Source organism: Archocentrus centrarchus, chromosome 7, assembly GCF_007364275.1.
Source record: "Archocentrus centrarchus isolate MPI-CPG fArcCen1 chromosome 7, fArcCen1, whole genome shotgun sequence".
In the NCBI taxonomy this organism is placed as follows: domain Eukaryota; kingdom Metazoa; phylum Chordata; class Actinopteri; order Cichliformes; family Cichlidae; genus Archocentrus; species Archocentrus centrarchus.
In genome coordinates, this window is record NC_044352.1 from 4,818,939 (window position 1) to 4,843,258 (window position 24,320).

Below are 24,320 nucleotides of genomic sequence, written 5' to 3' on the forward strand. Positions count from 1 at the left end.
TGACGTCAGGGAGGCTGGTTGCTGGTTTGCTGCTGTTTCTTCTACATTTTTATTATTATGTCTTTTCAGGTGAGCCCTGTCCTTTCAGACACTTTCCTCCAATCAGCACGCACGTCCCAAGAGGCCGGCCCCCCGCTGCTCTTCAACCCCTGCCTCTGGCTGGATAATTCCAGCTGTCAAGCACTGACCTCTGCTTGCATCCCACCTCCATCTTCTTCATCCTTGCATAGCAATCCTGCTCTGATTCCACCCCCCACCCGCCTCCTCTCCTCAGCACCTGGATGCAACAGTTACCATGGCAACCTGTACACACCCTCCTCCCCCTCTTCGGGTGATTGGATGTTACCTGACAGTCTGTCTTGGGGGTGGGGATCTGGCCCAGGTGAGGAATTACCCGTTTGTGTGAGCAGCACCTGTGTTTTTGTGCTCATGTGTGACTTGTCATCGTTTGTTCAGAGCACCGCGAGTGTGTGAGCTGTGGGACGCGGAGCGCCTCTCTGTGGAGACGAGACGCCGCAGGCCGGCTCCTGTGTAACACCTGCAGCCTCCGACAGGAAGCCAACAACACACCGCTGCTGAGACCGAAGAGACGAGGTGTAAGTAGACACACACACACGTACACACACTCATCATATTTTCAAGTCTTTGAAAATTAAACGTTATTAACATCTTCATTAGAAATGTTTCCTGTTGCAACTGCTTGCATAAATATCTAATCAGGTTTTATTATTTATATTACATTTTAATTTTGAAATTTAAATGAGCATTTGAAAATTGTACATTGTAGAGCAGTGTAGGACTTCGAAAATTAAAATGCACCACCTTCCTGTGGGGCCACCACCCACAGGAGGGCCTGTAGGGGTTCAGTGCTTTGTGGATTGGGCGGCGATCAGTGGCGGAGGCCCTGGAGCTCCGATACCCAGCCTCCAAACCTGGCTTGTGGCACACGGGACATCACCTCTCTGGTGAGCTGGTGTGTGAGGTTAAGAGATACCAACTAGATATAGTCTGGCTCATCTCAGTGCGCAGCTTGGGCTCTTGAACCAGTTTCGTGGAGAGGGATTGAACTCTGTTCCAGTCTGCAGTTGCCTCTCAGTGAGAGGGCGACAGTTCAGAGTAGCCAGCCTTCTGGGAATCGCATTACGCTTGGGGACCAACACTCTGATACTGTTTGCAACGAATAAAATGCTAATTATTAAGTGTTTTGGAAGCTAACCTATAAACATAATTTGGAGTGCTGTTATAAATTTGTAAGTGATGTTTACAACACTTGATCCAGGGAGTGTGTAAATGCAGGTGTGATGGCGGTGCTATGGCTGTGAGCCCGGAGAGTGCGGTTTGTGTTTGGTTTCACTCACAGTGGAGTTTTATTTTCACTTCCTGTTTACTTCTGCTTTTGCTTTTTGGTGAGTTTAGAGAAAGTTTGTGGTCGGGGTTAAAATCATAGACTGTTCATAAAAGATGGACGTAGCCACCAAGCTGTAACCCAGTGGTTTGTGCAGGGTGGGGGTGGGGGGGCTTCTTTCTTTGGTTGTTTGGAGTTAGAAGTGAACATATTTCAATGGGATGGTGGAGTACTAAGTCATCAAATGGTACTATGAAACTTTGTTAGCAAGCTGCATCCTTAAGCTGCACAGGTGCTGTACACAGACTTAAGTAAGTATGGGATTATATTCTTTTTCAAACACGAACTATTGTGGATGAGCCAGAAACTATCACACACTTTTTTACACTGTAATAACATACTCTAATTTCGCTCATCAAAACTGGAGCACAGCCTTCTCGGACAGTGTGTTAGTACAGTTAACTACACAGTACTGTAAGTCATAGTACTTCCCATGTAAATCAAAATGGTCCAAAAGCCACCCACAGCACAAACATGGTTTACAGGTTCATTATAGAGACTTAAATGAGTGGAGGTGAGGTGGAGCAGACAGCCAGCAGCTACGCCTGCCTGTGTTGGGTCAGTCAAAGCGAACATGGGGCTAATAAAATCAGGCAGGAGGAAATTATCCACACAGACCAAAACAGTTTTTGTATCAGGCTGTTAACAGGTTTATTTCTGCTGTAAAGTTGGACATTTTTACATGTCTGTGGGGACTGTCCAGCATGGACGGGACTAATGTACTTTTACTTTATTGAAATATTTCTATGCCATGCTACTTTCTACTTCAACAGTAGTATTTTGGATGTACTTTGTACTCCATACCATTTAAATCTTTAGCTCCTTCTTATTTTGCAGATTTTAAAATATTAACCTACTAATATATGATGCTGTAATATTATAGATAATGCTCCATCCATCCATCCATCCATCCATCCATCCATCCATCCATCCATTCATTCTCTTCCACTTATCCTGTTCAGGGTTGTGGGGGGTGGTGGAGCGTATCCCTGCTGTCATAGGGCGAGAGGCAGGGTACACCTGTACAGGTCGCCAGCCTGTCACAGGGCTAACACAGAGAGAGGCTAACAGGTAGCTAATGCTATCGATTAATTAAAAACACCTCCAGCTGAAACATTAAAGTGATATACACAATGGTTCATTAATATAATAAATATGATTCAGCACACTGAGTACTTTTACTTTAAGTACTTAATGTATATTTTGTAAGTGGGTTTGAGGATTTTACTTAAGAAAATAATCTAAATGATTGTTTTTCACATTGCAAAAGAGTTTTTCAACATAAAAAGATGTCTAAACTCTTTTCACCCAGTACCACCTGAACATGCACTGAAAATCATGCCATTTTTCTTCCCCTTATTTATTCTGAAATATTCAGATTTCCTGTGGGATGTTTGTTTTTGGTTCCTTCTAAAAAATCTTGATTTAAAAAAAAAAAAATTAGTGGAAATGCTCCTAATTAGAAGAAAATACAATAAAAAAAAAATCTGTTCAATTCAATTTTATTTATGTAACACCAAATCACAACAACAGTCACCTCAAGGTGCATTATATTGTTAGGTATAGACCCTACAATAATACAGAGAAAACTCCAACAATCAGGCAACCCCTATAAGCAGCACTTGGTGACAGAGGGAAGGAAAAACTCTCTTTTAACAGGAAGAAACCTGCAGCAGAACCAGGCTCAGGGAGGGGGGGGTCATCTGCTTTGACCGGTTGGGGGTCATGGGAGAGAGACAGGACAAAAGACACACTTTGGAAGCGAGACAGAGATTAATAACAATTAATGATTAAATGCAGAGTGGGGTATAAACAGAGTGAAAAGAGGTGAATGAAAAGAAACACTCAGTGCATCATTGGAACCCCCAGCTGTCTAGGCCTATAGCAGCATAACTAAGGGAGGGTTCAGGGTCACCTGATCCAGCCCTAACTATAAGCTTTATCATAAAGGAAAGTTTTAAGCCTAATCTTAAAAATAGAGAGGGTGTCTGTCTCCTGAATCCAAGCTGGGAGCTGGTTCCACAGAAGAGGGGCCTGAAAGCTGAAGGCTCTGCCTCCCATTCTACTCTTAAGTATCCTAGGAACCACAAGTAAGCCAGCAGTCTGAGAGAGAAGTGCTCTGTTGGGGTGATATGGTACTATGAGGTCTTTGAGAACAAGGATTTTAAATTCCATTCTAGATTTAACAGGGAGCCAATGAAGACAAGCCAATATGGGAGAAATCTGCTCTCTCTTTCTAGTCCCTGTCAGTACTCTAGCTGCAGCATTTTGGATCAGCTGAAGGCTTTTCAGGGAGCTTTTAGGACAGCCTGATAATAATGAATTACAATAGTCCAGCCTAGAAGTAATAAATGCATGAATTAGCTTTTCAGCATCACTCTGAGAAAGGATGTTTCTAATTTTAGAAATATTGCACAAATGCAAAAACAAACAGTGCAGTATAATACAACACAATATGATGTGTAATTCCAGGGTGGGATTCAGAGAAAAGGAACTCAATGTGTCAACTGTCTGACTGAAAGCACGACTCTGTGGAGGAGAAACTCTGCAGGAGAAGCCGTCTGCAATGCTTGTGGACTCTACTACAGACTACACCAGGTACTGCAAACTAAAATACATACTACTGCTCTGCCCACATGCTTGTATTACCTCTAGTAAGAGTAAACAGCAGAGGTTTATACTTTGAGACTGAGTCTATGTTGACTGTTTGCAGGTGAATCGCCCGTTGGCCTTGAAGAAAGACAGAATCCAAACCAGAAAACGCAAGGCGGTCTCTAAGAATAAGAGGAAAACTGACCAATCAGAGACCAAGCTGTCTAAGATGGTCTGTCCCAACGTCCAGCCGACTGATGTTACAGCAGCTGGCAGCAGTATTGACTTCTACCTTTAATGCTGTAGGTAAAATGAGCATTTAAGTTTCCAGTTTTAAGTTTTATTGTCAGAAATCAGTCAGAGCTAAAATCTAATATTCAAGAAGCACATATGTTTAGATCCTCATTATATCATTACCTCTGATCTCCATCTGTACTAAACCTTCATACAAACCTTCCACTTAGAAACCAGAGGAAAAGATCATTCAAGGCCTTTTTTTCCAGTATCAGAATCCAAAGATTGTTGTCTGTAAATCCACGATCCACAGCAGACACGAGCTGCTCACAGGGAATTCTGCTGCCTTAATATACAAAGCAAACAAGAGAGAGAGACCATAACCCTGAAGGGAAATCTGTGGGAAAATGCAAAGTATAACTTCCAGAGGGGGAAGCGTTTTAGAAGTGTGTGCTGTTTTTGCTTCCTGTGTGTTTCTGGATTTTTGTTAGCTTCACGGTTTGGACTGTGTTTATTGTGGACTTTGTTTTCAAACCAATAAATGTCTCTGTGTGCCGTCTACATCCTGCATTTGGGTCCTCTTTCTTGCACTTCACCTCTTTTTGACAGCAGCATTTATCGACAGCTACCAGGACAAAATCTTCATGTGCTCTAGTGCGTAAACATTAATAAGATGAGTTTGGTACAGCTGTGTAACACATGTAAAACCTTTGCAAATGATCTCATATCCAGGCACCTGTTACAGAAAGCTGGTTTGACAAACTCAGAGTTGAACATAAACTCTGAGTTATTGGGGAAGTTTTTGGTTCCAGGAGGGCCGATGAGAGTTCAATCAGCTCTGAGTATGTTCACCCTGAGTTTAGCCTGTGCATGAGCAGCGGCAGGAAGCTCTCATCAATGCTCAGCAGCCTCCATTTTGATGCAATGGAGCAATGTACACAGTTAGGGCCATAATTTCCCAGACAGACACAGTTTTTATAGTTTTGCCTCCTTTGTACACCAGCACAGGGGATCAAACAATCCATATATGCTTGAAGTGCCACTTCCAGCTTTAATTCACAGGAGTTTAGAACAATTTCCGGCACGACAGGAAACAATCATTCCAACATCTAATCAGAGGACTAATTGTGCACGTGTGCCAGCAGTCGGCTAAAAGCATGAACAGGATTCATCATCATTAATCTTTTGTGACAAGGTAAAGAACAAAGGGCTCTAAATGAAACACTACTCAGCATCAAAACATTGCATTAATATTCCATTTGTTCTCAAATCAGAAATAAAAGTACCAGGTATCTATGTACTAAAACATCCAACAGGTAATGAACGGAATAATTGTAATCAGTGTGTAATAGTGGATTACATACTCATGACTTAGAGAAAAAATTGTTGTTCAGTCAATCAGTGCAAAATGTTAATAAATGATAAAAATAACATCCAGTATGTTGAATACTGGCATCAACATTCAGCTCTAAATGAACCCCTCGTTACTCTTTTTTACCTCACTGGACTTTTTTAGAGGAACATTTAAGTCACAAGAAACTGGAACACGACCGTGAGTTCGTTGTTCGAGAGCCTATCCTAGGGCGAGGTCAGGGTGTACCCTGCCTGTCGCACAGAGAGACAGACAACCATTCACACTCACATTCACACCTGTGGGCAATTTAGAATCACCAATTAACCTAACCCCCCCTAACTGCATGTCTTTGGACTGTTGGAGGAAACCAGAGTACCCGGAAAGAACCCACACAGACACGGGGAGAACATGCAAACTCCACACAGAAAGGCCCGGGCCAAGGTGGACCCAGACCTGTGAGGCAACAGTGCTTACACCACGCCACCGTGCAGCCCCCAGTTTTTTCATGTAAAATTAAATCTAAATGAAAGTGAAGTTATGAATACTTTGGGAGTCAGTGAATGTCCTCAGGGACTTATCGCTCATACTCGCCAGTGTGATGGCAGCAGCGGTAACAGAGGCCTCATCCTATCAAAGAGCATCATGTGCTAATATCAGACAGTGCGACACCATACTCCCAGCCTGGCCCCCCCCACAAACTCAGAGCCTCCTGCTGGCTGCCTGCTGAGGGCCGAAATTGTGCAACGCAGGAGGCTTCTGGTTTTCCGGACCCAGAAAAAAAGGCCAAGAGAGGAAAAGGATGATAAAGAGAGGGCGGTTGGTGGTCTGAGGCCGGCCAAAGATGCCTTACCTCCCTCCACCACCTTGTGTGTGTGTGTGTGTGTGTGTGTGTGTGTGTGTGGGTGTGCGAGGGGGTCCAGGCGACAACGGTACTGATGAGCATCATGAAACATCAGAAACCACAGCAAACCCACATTTTTTTATATATAGACAAATGTTCACAGAGGCATCCGTTAGCCGTTGGTGCTGGTTTTACACACACACACACACACACACACACACACACACACACACACTGAATGGCTGGTGAGGGAACAGTTGCAGCAGATGTTGACATCTTGTCCTCTCAGCAGCCAGCAAACACTCAGAAACTGGACTGCACCTCGGAAAGAAACCCCAAACTGAGACAGACACACACACACAGTCACACACACACACACACACACACACTCACACACACACACACACACACACACACACACACACACACACTCACAGTCCGAGGTCCTCCAGGATTTTGCTAAACATGAAGTTTAAATTTGTCCTGAAGGTGGTGACAGAGGGAAAGGTCACCAGGTCACCACAGTAAGTGGGTTATATGGGCCGTGTTTAGGGTGACCAGATTCCAGCACACTTGGACACAGAGTGTGTGAGACATTACTGCTGCTGCTGAGAGGAGTTTGGACACGTGAAGGACACATTTTATTTGGATATGACCTTTTATATAATTATAATAATGAAAGGAAGATAAAGTTTAGTCTTGGTTCTTATCCTCACGCTCTCCATTTTTGTCCTCACAGCCTCTAAATCTGTTGTAACTCTTTTTTTCAGGTGTTGTTCATTTTGCTTTCAGTGTGAATGCATCAGTCAGCTGTGAAAATCCCTTAAACCCGCGTTCCTTCAGTTTCACCCAGTCATTAAAACTGTTCCCGTCTTTATCGTAGCTACATTTGGTTTTATTTGAGGTCGTTTTTTTCACGCTCCACAAAAATCTGTGTAGCTTGTGACTTTGTGGTGACTTCCAGTTTTCCACCTTGGAGAACGGCCACGTAAAGGCAGCAAAAGACGGGAACATGTTACCCTGCAGGAGACCCGTGATGACGGTCTTTGCTGCTCTCTTCACGGTTGTTCAGTCAGTAGCAGGTCTGTCGTACAGTGATGACTTTAGAAAACTGGAGCCACTCAAACGTGGGATGTTTCTCAGTATGTGTGAGAACGGATAAAAAGACTGTGCAGTCCCACATAAAGAGGAACACCTGGTCACCCTACCTGTGCCTGAATTATCCACTCACTCACTTACCCTGAACTGGATAAACACAAGAAAATAGATGGATTTCTTCATGAATTTGATTTATTTCATTCTGCCTTCAGTTTTTAAACCCTAATTAGTTTTTCTCTTAAAAGCTTTTATGTCTCTTAATGATTTACTTATGTTATTTTCTAATTTAATTATAACCAATCTCCTTCTGATATCATATATATTTATACTTTTGCGATTGCTCTGCAGCCTCAGGATGTTTTTTTTCTCCAAAAAAAAAAAAAAATATTATTATTAAAGTTAGTTTTGCTTGGTTTGTCAAAGCTGCTGTAGTTTCTTCCAAATTCTGAGTTTCAACCTTTGATTTGATTGTAAATCAGAAAAGAGAAGAAGGGTTGGACGCTGCAGTGAAAGCTTCAGCGAATGGCGCCCCCTGCTGACTGCAAATGTCTCTGCAGAGCATCTTTCCCTTTAGCTTCCTCTCTGAGATTCTCTCCTTTTTAAACCTACAGGATGTTCACTTTCAAAAAGATGTTACCAAAAAACAAAAAACATTTTTTGGTCATTTTTAGGTTGAGTGATAATGAAAAACCTGCAGCTTGCAACTCCTGAAGTCGTGGATTCTGAGCTTTTTACACCTCAGAATCTACAATTTCATCTTTAGCTTTGTGATTTTTGCTTCTATAATTTTATGCTATATAACTGAATCCATTTTCCTTCTGCTAGTGAAATGTTCCTGCACCCCTGGCTGCAGCACAGGCTCACAGCATGTTCAACCTCCTCCTCCTTCCTAGAAGACTCCCTGGTGTTTCCTTGTTTTCTCTTCCCGGTGTTCCCACTGCCCTCATATCTGGCTGTCCTTGTGGTCTTCCCTCACCTGTCTCTCAGCTCTGCTCAGACAGCACCGTTGCTGGTGCACTCGATGCCATCGATGATGTCACCTCATCTACAAACGCACAGAGTTTATTTCACTGGTCAGTGGAGGTTCAGTGAGGAACAGGAAGTCACACTTTATAACTTCACTGCCCTCTTTCTCTGTTTTCAGGGTTCCTGCTCGGTGACAGGGTCAGCGATGGAGTCACAGCTGATTCCTGCTGAGGCTGTTGAGGAGGACAGTGCTGCCAGCTCACTGGGTGGCTGTTCTGGCTGATGGACATGCAGTACGACTGAGACCACTTCGAATATCACAGAGACGTCTACCGGAAAACTGCAGGCTTCCATTACATGGATTCTGATAAGGGAACACAAATATGAAGTACTTAATGCTCGAGTGCTGCAGTATTACTTCATACTGGAAATGCAACATTTTAGAAGTGCATGATGAACTTTGTCCAGCAGTTCATTTATCTGGTAGCTGCAGTTTTCACTTTCAGATTTTAATTCAAGTCAGTTCAATTTTATTTACAGTGTCAAATCCCAAAAACAGTCATCTTAAGATTCTTTATTTTATAAGGTAACGAAGAAGACAATATCATACATTCAAACATATCAATCAAACCATCAGCTATGAGGACTAATTAACAATAGATCAAAAGAAACCTCGGGTTCAGGGAGGGCAGCCATCTTCTACTTTTAGGTGAGAGAAAAGAAAATGTCCTAAAATGCTGTTAAAGATTAACGCAGCAGCTCGTGGAGGAGACTTCCTCCTCCGTCTCTTTTCCCTCAGCACCATCAAAGATAAGCCCAGTGTCAAGACCAAGATAGCAAGAGAATAAAAAAAACAAAATAACAAACTCATCTTAACATATTTTTGAAAAACTAGTTTATTTATATCAAAATTTAAAACATTTTAAAATTTAGATACAATTACTTATTATTAAATACATTTTATTTTCCTTTTTTATTTCCAGAATCACTTTTTTTTTTTTTTTTTACCTCAAATTTCTGAGATAAAATTCTGAGTAACATTATAACAAACCCAGAATCTGGAGATATTTGAGTCAGTGAGAGACAAGAGGTCACTGAACAAAGTGCTCTCCTTTATGGACAACCCATCTCACCCACTCCACTCCACACTGCTGAGGCAGCAGAGCTCCTTCTCCCTCAGACTGATTCAACCTTGCTGCCATAAAGAACGCTTCAGGAAATCATTCCTACCGTTCTCTATAAAACTGTATAATAACTCTGCTTTCTGTGACAGGTGAACACACCTGTCAGGACAGAAGATCCCACACACATATTTCAGTGTTATATCTTCTTGCAGCTGTCTTTCAGATCCCTAGTGAACATATTATTTATTAATGCATATGATTAATGCACAATGTCAGTCTTGCTCTTACCTACATCTGTCTATCTGTCCAGCCATCCAGCCATCCATCTATCTATCTATCTATCTATCTATCTATCTATCTATCTATCTATCTATCTATCTATCTATCTATCTATCTATCTATCTATCTGTCCAGCCATCCATCCATCCATCCATCTATCTATCCATCTATCCATCTATCTATCCATCCATCCATCCGTCTGTCTATCTGTCTGTCTGTCTGTCTGTCTGTCTGTCTGTCTGTCTATCCATCCGTCCATCCATCCATCTATCTACCTATCTGTCTGTCTATCTATCTATCTATCTATCTATCCATCCATCTATCTATCTATCTGTCTGTCTGTCTGTCTGTCTGTCTGTCTGTCTGTCTGTCTGCCTGCCTGTCTGTCTGTCTGTCTATCCATCCGTCCATCCATCTCCTCCAATCAGGAACAGGGTAGAGTGAAAGAACTTACAGTGCACATGCTCAGTAGCAGTCTGTCCCCGTCTCTGTAGAAAAGCAGAATTTCACCATGACAGAAGTTTTCATTAAAAAAAAAAATAAAAAAATTCTGCTCCTCATGTGGTCCAGGCTGTGGGGGCAGTGGTGTAGCAGTAGATGCCCAGACCTCCATCTCTCCAACACACTTGTTCTCAATCCTCTCAAACCCCAGCTCTTCCACCCACCTGACTGGACTGTTCTTCCAGTGGTAGTGGTAGTATGGCTCATGCTCACTAATTAATTGTATTTGATTCTCCTGTCACTAGCCTTGGCCCTGATGTTTATTAGAGACAGTGTCTGTGCTGCAAGTCCTCAGTGCACAAGTCTCTGTAATTAACTTCTTGACCTGATTTCTCTGCAGTGTCATATATCACCACTCTTAGTTCAAACATAACATTTAAATTCTGTGATTGATTAAAAGTCATACTGAAATAATACTACAAAGGTTGCATGAAAATCTGACAATGATTTAGGTTATTTTGATGATAAAGGGTTCATAAACCTTCAAACTGCTGCATCCTATAAGAAGGCTGAACTGTGGTCATGTGATTTCCCGCAGCTGTGAAACAGAAAGTAAGCTTCTGTCCACAGGTCAAGATTCATTTGTACGAGTTCACATTTGCATCAAGCGCCTCGAGGCGACTGTTTGTTGTGATTTGGTGCAATATAAATAAAATTGAATTGATTTGAATCTGAATTTGTGGTACATTTGTTTCTCTTTAAGAATCCATGTGCTCTGTGGTGTTTCCTGTGTCTCGGTGATCCAGGTACTCAAAAAGGAACAGTCAAGAGTGAATTCAGGGAGTCGACAGAGCGAGTGTTAGAGAAAGGAGAAGAGAACCTGTGTGTGTGTGTGTGTGTGTGTGTGTGTGTGTGTGTGTCTCTTTCAGTTTCTTCACTTTTAAAGGGACTCTATGAGAATGTCAATATGCCCCCCCCCTTCTCTCTCTCTCTCTCACACACACACACACACACACACACCCTGGAATGTTGTCATGTGACCTGTATGGAGAGGGGAGGAGCAGCTCGTACGTCACTGCAGTCCACGGAGCCGGAGAAGGAAAATAATGTGAGCATTCAGCCAACATGTTATATTTCATCTGTGTTCAGTCAGCTGTCTCTGCGGACTAGAAGGAAAAATACGATTGTGCCGATTGAGTAAGCGGACTGTCAGCTGGCTTTACTGCTGGATTTTCTCTCTCTCGCTGTTGCACTTCCTGTTTTTCCAGCTTCTGCTCATGTTCAGTGTTGCTGGATTACCCGTCAGTCTGACTGGCTGAACATGAATGTTCTGGAGGAAGAGGAGGACAGAGCACGATCCCATTATTTGTCTGTGGCTAGTGACTTTTCCAAAGATGATCCTCCATACTTCAACAGTGAACCTGGACCCTCAGACACAAAGTAAGAGACTGTTACTGCTGTACAGTCAAGAAAAGATGTTTTGTTAGGAAGAAAAAAATGTTGCATTGCCACTGACACAACAAATCTACGTGAGGATGTTAAAGATCAGAAACCTGTGTGAACTGAGAAGCTGCAATATGAAGCTTCTTATGTTTGTATGCATGTGGATACATATAAAGATAAATATCTATGAGGAAGACTTCCTGAGTAATATATTAGATATAGAATGCAAATGATTCCCTAAAGGAATACAGTTATCATAAAGCAGTGTTTCACAAGGATCCTCCACATGTCGTAAGCTGATTCTCCTTGTTAAAAAAAAATTATAATAATAACATTTTTTTTTAAACTTCCATCCTTGTCATCAAGTAAAAATCTGCAAAAAGACACTGGAAAAAGAAATCGAGGACAGTTCAGTGGAAGCTGGTCTTGAATTATTCATTTTATTAACTGCCTATCCAGCTAAAGTCGCTGACAGTCTCACCAGCTGAGAATTACCGATTAGCGTGCACACCTTTGAAGTCTCTGAGAAAACCCATCACTTCATTGCATCTTCTGAAGAAGACTTTGGCCCCGCGCTCCTGATGAGTAGCTTCGTTCCCAGCGACATGAAGCTGCAAACGAACAATGTGTTAAATCTTCTGTTTGTATTCCCAGAGGTCAGCATCCCAGACACAGAACAGGCTCTTCAGGATCAGGTTACCTGTCTATGAGTGACTGGTCCAATGATCTTCCTCCAGTCTTCAGCAATGAACCTGGACCTTCAGACACAAAGTAAGAGACTATTTCTTCTGTAAGGTGATGTGAAGATGACTGTTCTACAGTCAGTGGAACAGTTCAGATATTAAATGCATTCAAACTGAACATTTTCTTAACCACGTATTAATCTAAAATTATTCCTCACATCCATACCTGTGGCCAACTTAAAATAATCAGCTGACATAAGATTGGTGTCACTGGACTGTTGGAGGAAACTGGAGCACCTGGAGACACACAAGCAGGTGTGTGCAGGTGTGGGGGAACAAAGAGTGTTGGCAGTCTTTGATAAAATTTACTCTGCTATTACAGCTGTTAACACTAATGAAACAATTATCTATGAATTACCACGACACCAAACAACTACTTTTACTCTTGTCCACACACAAAGAGCCAAAAAACAAAAACCTGCAATAAACAAATGAAACTAGAAGCATGCTCAGGAGAGCGCAGAACTCACCCACCCCATATTTTCTACAGTATGTGTTGACACTATGCTGCAGTGGATACCATACCATACCATGCCTTGACCCTGACCCTGACCCTGACCCCTACAACCGTATGGCTGGCAAAGACCTGGAAACTCCTTGTGGTGGTGGTGGGGTCCAAACTCAGTCCATGTGACAATGAATTTTTCTGAATGGTTTTACTGACAACCTTCAGAACTTCAGCCCTCTGCTCCTAATAAGTAATTTGGTTTCCAACAACATGAAGATGCAGCTGAACATTGTGTTAAATATGTTTGTGTTCCCAGAGCTCAGCAGCCCCCACACAGAACAGACTCTTCAGGATTAGGCTGTCTGTCTGTGAGGAGTAACATCTCCAAAGAAGACCCTCCATTCTTCAACAATGAACCCGGACCCTCGGATACAAAGTAAGAAATCGTTTCTGCTGTAAACTGAATGTATTTTCAAAAACTTTCAATTTAATTTAAGTTTTTTAAGCAAACTGTAGCACATCTTACCAAATGATGACCAATCAGACTGTAATATATCGCTCAGGGCTTACATAAGATAAAGAACCCCGGGTTCTTTTGCTAGTATTAAAACTACAAAATGCAAATATTCTAGTTGAAATTAAATTATAGTTCAAACAACTAAAATAAAATCTTTGTATCTGAATAAATGTAAAAAAATAAAAAAAATCAACAGCTATTAATACTAATAGAACAGTTATCTATGAATTACCACAATGCTAAATACTTTTACTCGTGTGGCCACAGAGATCTAAAACAAAGCAAAAGCCAGAAATATACAAAAATAAACCTGCCCCTGTTGAAAGCCTGACTTCGCCAGAAACAATGAAGTGCCTACTACATGCTCAAAACCAGTGCTGTAGCGCTGTGGACTACGTGTTATTAAAATGGTAATTTAAATGTATTTTTCAGTAGATGGCTTAGAGGTCTGCTGCGTTCATATTTGCTGTCATTCAAGTTGTCAAATTACTTTTTTGCCATTTTATGTCGTAAAATGCTAAAACTACAAACAAACCTTTGTTATGTAATAACATCCTTATTTTAGCATTGGATCTCTGCTGTAATGCAGCTGCTTTAAACTAGCAGTAAAACATCATTACTGCAGCAGTAAAATTTAAGAGGACCTAAACTACTTAAATTAACAAATTGTCTATAGGTGTGACCACTGGAGTGCTGTGAGTGCTGTGACTGAGGTATACATATATTTAATGCCTCAGCTTTGTTTTTAAAACTCGATAAAAGCTCCTCTATTAATTTGGCTGAATATTATTAAAGAATAAGAACTTTTTACTTTTTTAAACATCTGTGTAATTCTACCTCTATCAGACGCCTGTTATCATTATATAGTATGTAAGTCTCCAGGCTAGCCAACCATCGTTTCAGTTCAGTAACACACACCCAGAGAAATACTTCTTTCCGCTGTTCCCTCATTCACGAGGGGTCACCAAAGCCGGTAACTCCACATGTTTGATTTGGAAGATTTTTATGCCAAACAACCTTCCTGATGCAACCCAAAGGGATTTGTATCTCATCCCAGGATCAAACTGGGGGTGTTTTGCTTGTTTGGCAGATGTGTGAACCTTTAGTCACAGCAAATGTTTATCATTTAAAAGATTTACTGTGATTTAATATCAAAGCACAAGAGATAAAACAGATTAAACAATTTGTTATTTCATAGGAAAATATAAGCTTGTGTTGAATTTGATGGCAGCACTACAGCTCAGAAAACTTTATATGGGGCAACAAAAGGCTGGAAAATTAAGTGGTACTAACAAGAAACAGCTGGAGGGACATTTTGAAGCTAATTAGGTTCATTGGCAACAGGTCAGTAACGTGATCGGGTATAAAAGGAGCATCTTAGAGAGTTTCTCAAAGTAAAGATAAGCAGAGGTTCACCACTCTGCAAAAAAAAAAAAAAAAAAAATCACATCCACAAACTGGGGAACAATTTCAGAATAAAGTTCCTCAGTGTAAAATTGTTTAGACTTTCAGCGTCTCATCATCTACATAATACTGTCAAAAGAAGTCACTGCACGTGCTCAGGAGCACGTCCAGAAACCACTGTCTGTGAACACAGCTCACCGTGCCGTCCACAGATGCAGGTTAAAGCTCCATCATGCTAAGAAGAAGCCAAATGTGAACATGATCCAGAAACGCCAACGTCGTTCACTTGTCCACACAAAATGCATTACAGCTTCATGTGTCCAAACTTAAATGTGGTATCAAATATTTTAGTGTTAGACTGATCAGCTGATGCCTCACCACACTGAACCATCCAAAGTCACAATAAGGCAGGCAAGCTTTTCGTATCACCTGGACAGTGAAGGCATCTGAAGAATTAATTCACTTAGGTCAACATGGCACAAGTAAGACAATGAAAATAGGAAATGCTCCCAAAATTGTCATTTTGCATTCAAAAACTGTAACAATGACAAATGAATCATAAATCGTGCACCCACTGTAAACACCTGCTGTTTTTGAAGACCTGGCTAACAGGGTAATTCTGCTTGGTGCAAAATACCTCCACATGAAAGCTATTCACTGTGTCCAGCTCGTGGACATTGCATATTCGACCACACACAACATTCCTTGAATCCTATTTTATTTTATTTTAAGTGTATACCTGTGAACAGGTCGGTACTCCTCGCAGTAAAGCCTGTGACTGACCAAAAGTCATTTTGTATTTTACTTGTGTGTACTACTTTTTTTTTGTTAATGTAACCATTTTATACAGTTGTTTGAAGTACTTTTCTAAGTATTAAGTACTTTGACTTCTTCCATGGTGAAGTCATTTCTAGTTTTCCAAAATATGCTGATGAAAACCACAAACACATAATAGAGCTGTTTTGTTCACATTACATTCGTTAAAGGATTATATATTTTTCTATAATTCTATGCTGGCATTAGCCTTTTATTTTATTATGTGTACTGGAAAGTATATGTTTTCTTTTAAATCCTCAGAGAAGAGACAAGGAAACCTGTTTCTGTGGCAAAGCAGCTGCCCTGTCAGGATGTCTCCACGGATCCAGTCTGTGGACACCGGTCCACCTCATCCTGTGATCAGTCTGCTTCATCAGGTGACTTCTCTTCTTCTCACTGTGGAGAAACAGCCACAGCCAAATCTGAACTACAGACATGTAGTCAGAGCGGCACTGGGAAAAGTAAGACTGTACTTAGTAAGATGCAGGAAAGATTCTTCAGTCTTCGGTTTCATTAATTTTATTTCTGTCTTTTTTGTCAGTTGCTGGTCTACAGGAAGTTTTAGATGAACATAAGTTCAGACTAAGGAAGAGATGTGAATGCGTGACTGAAGGAAGTGATAAAACAGGAAGAGCAACCTTCCTGAACAGAATCTACACAGACCTTTACATCACAGAGGGACAGAGTGAAGAGGTTCAGACCCAACATGAGGTGAGGCAGCTGGAGACAGGTTCCAAGATGAAGACCCTCCATGACACTCCGATTAAGTGCCACGACATCTTTAAAGCCTTCCAACAGAGAGCCATCAGAGTGGTTCTGACAAACGGTGTTGCTGGCGTTGGAAAAACCTTCTCAGTGCAGAAGTTCGCTCTGGACTGGGCGGAGGGCTTGGAGAACCAGGACATCAGTGTGGTGATTCTGCTTTCATTCAGGGAGCTGAACCTGATCAGAGATCAGCAGTTCAGTCTTCTGGACCTGCTCCGTGTTTTCCATCCAACATTGCAGAAGGTCACATCAGAGAAGCTCGCTGTCTGTAAACTTCTGTTCATCTTTGACGGTCTGGATGAAAGCAGACTTTCACTGGATTTCGCCAACAGGAAGCTCGTGTCTGATGTCACACAGAAGTCACCAATCAGCGAGCTGCTGACAAACCTCATCAACGGGAATCTACTTCCCACGGCTCTCGTCTGGATAACTTCTCGACCCGCAGCAGCCAGTCAGATCCCTCCTAGATGTGTTGACAGGGTAACAGAAGTACGAGGCTTCACGGATGCTCAGAAAGAGGAGTACTTCAGGAAGAGAGTCAGTGATGAGCTGTCCAGCAGAATCATCTTCCATATTAAGTCATCCAGAAGCCTCCACATCATGTGTGGAATCCCAGTCTTCTGCTGGATCACTGCCACAGTTCTGGAGCACATGTTGACCACAGAGCAGAGAGGAGAGCTGCCCAAGACCATGACTGACATGTACTCACATTTTCTGTTGGTTCAGATAAAAAGGAAGAAGCAAAAGTACCAACAGGTTTATGCAAAGAGTCCACAGGAGCTGATTGAGGTTGACAGAAGAGATCTTCTGAAGCTGGGGAGGCTGGCATTTAAACATCTGGAGAAAGGAAACATCATGTTCTACCAAGAAGACCTGGAGCAGTGTGATCTGGATGTGACAGAGGCCTCGGTGTATTCGGGACTTTGTACAGAGATCTTCAAAAGAGAGAGTGTGATCTTCCAGAAATCAGTCTACTGCTTTGTTCATCTGAGCATTCAGGAGTTTCTGGCTGCAGTCTACATATTCCACTGTTTCACCAACAGGGAGAAAAAAGTACTGGAGGACTTCCTAATCCCAAAGTGTTCTAAGATTTCTAAGAATTTTGGAAACAAAACTGGCCCTGTCCTATTTTTGGATAACTTCCTGAGCAGAGTTATGGAGAAATCCCTTGAAAGTAAAAACGGTCACCTGGACCTGTTTGTTCGCTTTCTTCATGGCCTTTGTCTGGAATCCAACCAGAGACTTTTAAGAGACCTGCTAGGTCAGAAAAAGAATGATCCAGACATCATCCAGAAAGCCATCAACAACTTGAAGGAGATGAACACCCACAAAATATCTCCTGACAGAAGTCTCAACATCTTCCACTGTCTGATGGAGATGAACGACCTCTCGGTAAATCAGGAGATTCAAGAGTTCCTGAAGTCAGGAAGGAGATCACTGAAGAGACTCTCTGTGATCCACTGCTCAGCTCTGGCCTACGTGCTCCAAATGTCAGAGGAGGTTCTGGATGAGTTGGACCTGAACAGCTATAACACAACACTGGAAGGCAAACAGAGGCTGATCCCAGCTGTGAGAAACTGCAGAAAAGCTCAGTGAGTCTAGCTGTGATTAACATTATGAACTCAGTGCGATTAGCAGTTAGCAGAGCCAAAAGGCAAAACTGAGATCAGATAAGATTTCAAATACAGTTTTTGCTGTGATCGAGAATTTAATGACAGAAAGATGGATCTGAGTTTCTGTAAGGAAATCATTTGCATTTGAGTCAGCATGGTCAGTGAGTAGAAGGCTAACAGGACTTAGAGAATAATCCGTACGAGCACACAGTTAAGCATGATGGTGGCTTATCTTGTAGCACTGATGCTCAGCTTGTAAACCAGGCTGTCCTCTAATTTCAGTGTTACAGGCTCAGTCCCAAACTGTGCAAACTGCAGGGCTGCAAGAGTTCGCACCCATTACAAAGCAATTTCTCCAGGCTGCAGGCCCCATGTAAAATAAAATGGAACACGAACAGACATTTTTGGCATTTAGCTCAAGTTTACTGTAGAGTAAAATCTTCACTCAGACTTTGATCGGGTCACAAATCTCTCAACTGCCAACTTACTTTAGCTTCTGTTAGCAGGAGTTTGGTCCTTTTAGCCCCTGATGACCAGTTGGCTTGTTAGCTTTTTGTTCGCTGCTATGTTATGTAGTCGCATGTTTGCATCTTTCCTTTAATTCAGTTTAAGGAAAAAAACTCAAGTCTCTCTTGTTGCTGGAAAGTAGTAGCAGGAAGAAGTTTGAATATATAAAATGGCACCCTAAATGTAGCCTTATTTTTCGCTGTTGTGATCTAAAGATTAGAGCAAAGCACGATAAATGTCCACTTTCATAACAGCATGTTTTGCAAAATGTTTTACTACAGATTTTCTAGCTGTGAACTCTCAGAAGCTCACTGTGAAGTCGTGGCCTCAGCTCTGAAGTCCAACCCCTCCCATCTGACAGAGCTGAACCTGAGCTTTAACAAGCTGCAGGAGTCCGCAGTGAAACTGCTGTCTGCTGGACTGGAGAATCCAAACTGCAGACTGGAGACTCTGAGGTCAGTTTACTGACTATACTTGCTTTTTTCCCCTCTCTCTTCAAATTGTTTACTGTAATTTGAAGCTTTCGTTTAAAAAAAAAAGTATATTTCCTTAAATCTGAGTCACAGAACAAGTCAGTATCTTTGTGTTTCTACAATGTTTCTCTGCAACTTGAGGCGACTTGTGATTCGGCACTATATAAATAAAACTGAACTGAATAAAACTGCAGTAAAAGGACAGAAACTCAAAAAAGTTTAGTTCTTAATATGCTGGAACTTTTGAAAGTCGGACATGATTTTTGTCCGACTGTTGAAACTTCATTCTAGCACCAGCTGTACTCAATTCAATTCAATTTTATTCAATTTTATTTATATAGTGCCAAATCACAACAATCACTTCAAGGTGCTTTATATTGTAAGGTAAAGACCTTATAGTAATTACAAAGAAAACTCAACAGTCAAAACGACCCTCTATGAACGAGCATTTGGTGACAGTGGGAAGGAAAAACTCCCTTTTAACAGGAAGAAACCTCCAGCAGACCCAGCCTCAGGGAGGGGCAGTCATCTGCTGTGACCGGTTGGGTGATATGGTATATAAGGTCTTTAAGATAAGATGGAGCCTGATTATTCAAGACCTTGTATGTGAGGAGAAGGATTTTAAATTCTATTCTAGATTTAACAGGGAGCCAATGAAGAGAAGCCAATATGGGAGAAATCTGCTCTCTCTTTCTAGTCCCTGTCAGTACTCTAGCTGCAGCATTTTGGATCAGCTGAAGGCTTTTCAGGGAGCTTTTAGGACAGCCTGATAGTAACAGCCAACACATATTTGATTATAAATGACTGAATCTACTTTTTTAAATTCTTTTTCTCAGACTGAAGGGCTGCAGGTTGTCAGCGGTCAGCTGTGCTTCTCTGGTCTCAGCTCTAAATTCCAACCCCTTCCATCTGAGAGATTTGGACCTGAGTGTCAACACACTGCAAGATTCAGGAGTGAAGCAGATGTGCGGCTTTCTGGGGAATCCACACTGTAGTCTGGAAGTACTGAGGTCAGACAAACATGTTTGAGATGTGCGCTCAGACAAATATCATATAAAAGTTGTTGTGACAGTGTAGCTTGATAATCTACTGAAGAGATGAATGGTAACATCTGTTTTCTTCTATACTGCTTCAGTCTAATCACTGCAGTATAGTAATGCTGAACAACAATGTTGAGCAACACAGTTAAACCTAAAAGTCAATTATCCACTTTCTTGGAGGTGAATCTTAGAAAGCCACATACACAGAGTGTTGAGCATCATTTTATTAACATTAATTTGAGTGATGGAGCTTCTGGGAGCGGCAGAGTTTAAGAGCTGAAATTATAACATCTTTATTGAAGAAGCAACATCATCATCACTTATATTAATATTATATATTTTCTGCTGAATGAAACTGCATCTTGTTGGTTTCGGGCATTTGAAGTCTCTATTTCCCCAACCTTCTACAACCGATATCTTCTTTAGCTTTAGATTATGAAACAGATTATAATTTCAAGCAACAACTTTGTCATCTAAACTTATATGTTTTATTCATTACTCAGATTGAAGAGCGGCAACATGTCAGCAATCAGCTGTGCCTCTTTGGTCTCCGCTTTAAAGTGCAGCCACTCCTGCCTGAGGGAGCTGGACCTGAGCCAAAACAACCTACAGGATTCAGATGTGAAGCAGCTGCTGGAGCTTGTGGAGAGTCCACACTATGGACTGGAGACTCTGAGGTCAGTAAAGGGTAGGAGTCAATCTGTGCTGCATTCTGTGGTACTGTACAAGAAACAAAGTTACAGTATTTCCTTTACACCTGTAGCCTTCCCGGTGAAGCAGTTTAAGTAGAATGAGACAAGCTTCAGGATTTTTTCTATTTACACAGCGTACTGTAACCTAAACAGAGCAGAAACAGTTCATTTGCATTGTGGACTGAGTTAAACTTGCAGAGAAAATAGACTTGATGCTAAAACCGTCTGTGGTTCAGTGAGTTTCAAGCTCCCACATGCTGACATGAAAGCTAAGAGGAGGCTGGCTGCAGCAGACCACTGCAGCTCTGAACAGGCCTGAAGTCTCTGCTGCTCTTTGTGCCGCATCACTGAGTGACAGCTTTTGAAGTTTATTTATTACACCTGTTGTTTCTTCTTCTCTCTGCAGCTGGGAGTGATGATCTTTGTACAAACGAGGGTAAACAGGACAGAGTGTGCTGAGTGGATGATCCGCTGAGGTTGTGTACACAGATACTATAACTGGGCCTTTTTACTGAGAGCTGGAGGGGGAGCAAGCAGTCGTTTCTGAGTGTTCTTCTTCTACTCTGTACTGAGATGTTAGTCCCTGCTCCATCTGGTCCTGCAGGTCGTTGCCATGTTTACTGCTGTATTGTGGGTTAGAAGGTGTTGTACTGCACATCATATCTTATCTCTTTTTTTTAATATTGTCTTTTTGGTGCATTAAAAGTATTTCTACTTTAATTCTGCCATGTTTGACTTTGAGGTACAGATGTCAGGTTGTAAGTGTCTTAACTGATCAGTGTTGGTTAAATACAGATGTGTTTTAATCATTTTAATTCACTTCAGTGTTGATGGTTGTTGTATATGTCTGTTTTATATAACTCTGCATGTTGCTGCTAGTCGTGGCCTGGCTCCCATGTAAAAGAGATTTTAAATCTCGATGTGATTTATCTGGTAGAATTAAGGCTAATAATAATAATAATAATAATAATAATAATTTGTTACTCAGTTTGAACAGTCGCAAACATTAAGGGCTGTTTAATTACACATTTAAATAACACCATTCATTCTAGACAAAATGTTTCTTTTTCTTTTAATGGTGATGAGCTATAAATTACTGTTATATTACCTATATGTTGCACCTACGGCAGCTCGTTCACTCTATGCATTTATTTTAATAGAGCACATGTACTCCAAATTCTGTTACCTGCTGTTGCACACCATTAAAAGGAGACATGTTGCTCAACCTGGAAACTGTAGCAGAACGTTGAAGAAGCCACGCCCCTTTGATCCTTTCCCTTCAAACCACTGTGCAGAGAACAGAGAACTCCTGTAAGTTAAATTCAACTTTAACATTCATTCTAAAGTTGATCTATTTTGATACTTTGCCAACATTTCATTACAAAGAATGTTTCCTGATTGTTTGAATGACTGTTAAATGTGATACACTAGATTCCTTTGATTTCTTTTATCCCAAGCTGGTGGATGTATTAATGGTAACAATGGTTTTATCCATAAGTGTCTTTGTTTTTTTATTTGCATTGTTGATATCCATGTATTAAAATATCCAGCCTAACCATCAGTAATTGTACCAAATACATAATGTGCACATCAGATGTTCTGTGAGCCAATGCAGACATATTCAAAATAGCTGTTTGAGTTTTATACCTTTTGTTTAGTTCTTTGTTGGTATCCTCAGACTTTTCCCTCTGTCACGTCTGCGTCTCTGTCAGTGCGCAGCCATTTCCTGTTTTATTTTGCTACTTCTGTTCACCTGTTCTCCCCAGCTGTCTCCACTTCCCCTAATTACCTTGTTTGTGATTTTAAGCCCACCGTTTTCTTCAGTTCTTTGTTGTGTGCAGTACTCCCACACTAAAGCTGTTTACGTTCAGTCGCCACAGTCCTGTGTTTGGATCCACAACCTACCTGCCACACAGCCTGAAAATGACACAGTGAAAACTTACAATACCAGAGGATTTTTTTTTTCTCAACTCTGACCTAAATTTAGTTTTATTTGATTTATAGATACAATGAAACTATAGTAAAATTACACAGATCCAATATTTGATGACAAGAAAGTGAAAATCAATGCAGTAATTTAAGAAAAGAAAAAAAAAAACGAATGGTTTTTAATTTAAATCAGAAATCATTTTTAATTAATCTCATGTCTAGAAAACGTTCAGCAACATTTTGCTCCTGGGTCTGTTTTCCCAGTGTTTTTTGGACTTCCTTGTCTCGCTTATTTAAATATTCTGTAAGATTCTTGGTTTGGTTATGGTTACATTAGGTTCTTGTATATTTTCTTCTTTAGTGTCAGTGCTGGCCCTCCTGTGTTAAGTTCTTTCATGTGTTTGTTTTCCCTGTTTAGTTTCTCACTTCCTGTTTTATTTTGTGAGTGGTGTTCCTCGTGTGCTGCCTTCAGTTTTGTCTCCTTTGTCTCATCTGCTGTGATTCTGTTCAGCCGTGGATATTGTGCTAGAGATACTCATGACTTACTGCTGCATGCCAGTCACACAGGCCCAAAGACGACCTGTCGCTAGGGAAAAATGTATATCCTCTGACAAGGTCGCTGAAATTGGTCACAAAGAGGTGCGCAGTGCTGCACTGGAAACCTCCTTGCAATAGCTTCTGGTTGTTTGCAGACGATCGTAGTGTGTGTGGAAGATGCCAGCTTGTCTGCAAACACCCAGCAGCTACTGTGAACCTGTGAAGAGGGCTGCGCAAGCCATTCGCTTTCAAAGTAAAATTGTTGTTTCAGCAGTAAGTTTTTACTTTTACTTTGAAGTTTCCAGTTTGTGTGATACTGTTTCAAGTTTCACAGCTGGGGGTTAGTTGTCCTCAGCACCTGTGGGGATTCTTTTTTTTTAATTAATTTATTTTTTTGACAGCGCATTTTGGTGCCTGGTGTTTAATCGGTATTATTAGATATTCATTGTAAATTACTGGGCTAGTCATCAAAGACTTCCTGTCATCTCTGTGATCTCAAGTCTGTGTATGGTTGGGGCAGACTTGTAAAATGTTAGCTTCACCTCTGTATCTACATAATGATTACATAATAATGAATAATAAATACATTTTTTTTTTTTTTTTTGTGGTCTCTGGTCCCACCTTTGCTGACTGTGTGTAGAGTCCTATGACAGCTCTGCACTGAACTGAGACCAGAAAGCAAATAAAGATTTTTTCCCCACAAAATCAGTTCTTTTAACATGAGCTTGTTTATTGAACGAAGCTGTGGACAGTTAGCTTGGGCTACCTGAGCTGATGCTGGTCCAGCTCAGAGTCTTAAAGTCAGACTGGATCTAAAGACACAAAGCGATCACTGATGGATCACAGCAGCTGCTTCAATCACTTCTGCGTGGTTGCAGCCAACTGCTGAAGATAAAAACTGCATTAAGCAAACAGCTGAGTCACGCTCCTCCGTCCTGCTGTCTGGGAGCAGCTCTGATGATAAAACCGTCCAGTCCAGTGTGACCTCAGCACTTCCTGGTCATCATTTGGACCAGAACCTGAATAATCAGACCCATTGTTAGAATCATTAGAGTCCGG

The 24,320-nt window shown here is 41.3% G+C and overlaps 1 protein-coding gene across 1 annotated transcript; it reads left to right on the plus strand.

Moving 5' to 3' along the window:
• Nucleotides 1-11,397: 11,397 nt before the first annotated feature.
• On the plus strand, nt 11,398-23,928 carry LOC115782535 (NLR family CARD domain-containing protein 3-like). Its single transcript, XM_030732746.1, has 9 exons — nt 11,398-11,774; nt 12,432-12,548; nt 13,285-13,404; nt 15,967-16,082; nt 16,247-18,062; nt 18,872-19,045; nt 19,900-20,073; nt 20,607-20,780; nt 21,202-23,928. Exons 1-9 carry the CDS (start codon nt 11,656-11,658, stop codon nt 21,209-21,211), a joined length of 2,820 nt encoding a protein of 939 aa, XP_030588606.1. The 5' UTR covers nt 11,398-11,655; the 3' UTR covers nt 21,212-23,928.
• Nucleotides 23,929-24,320: the final 392 nt, after the last annotated feature.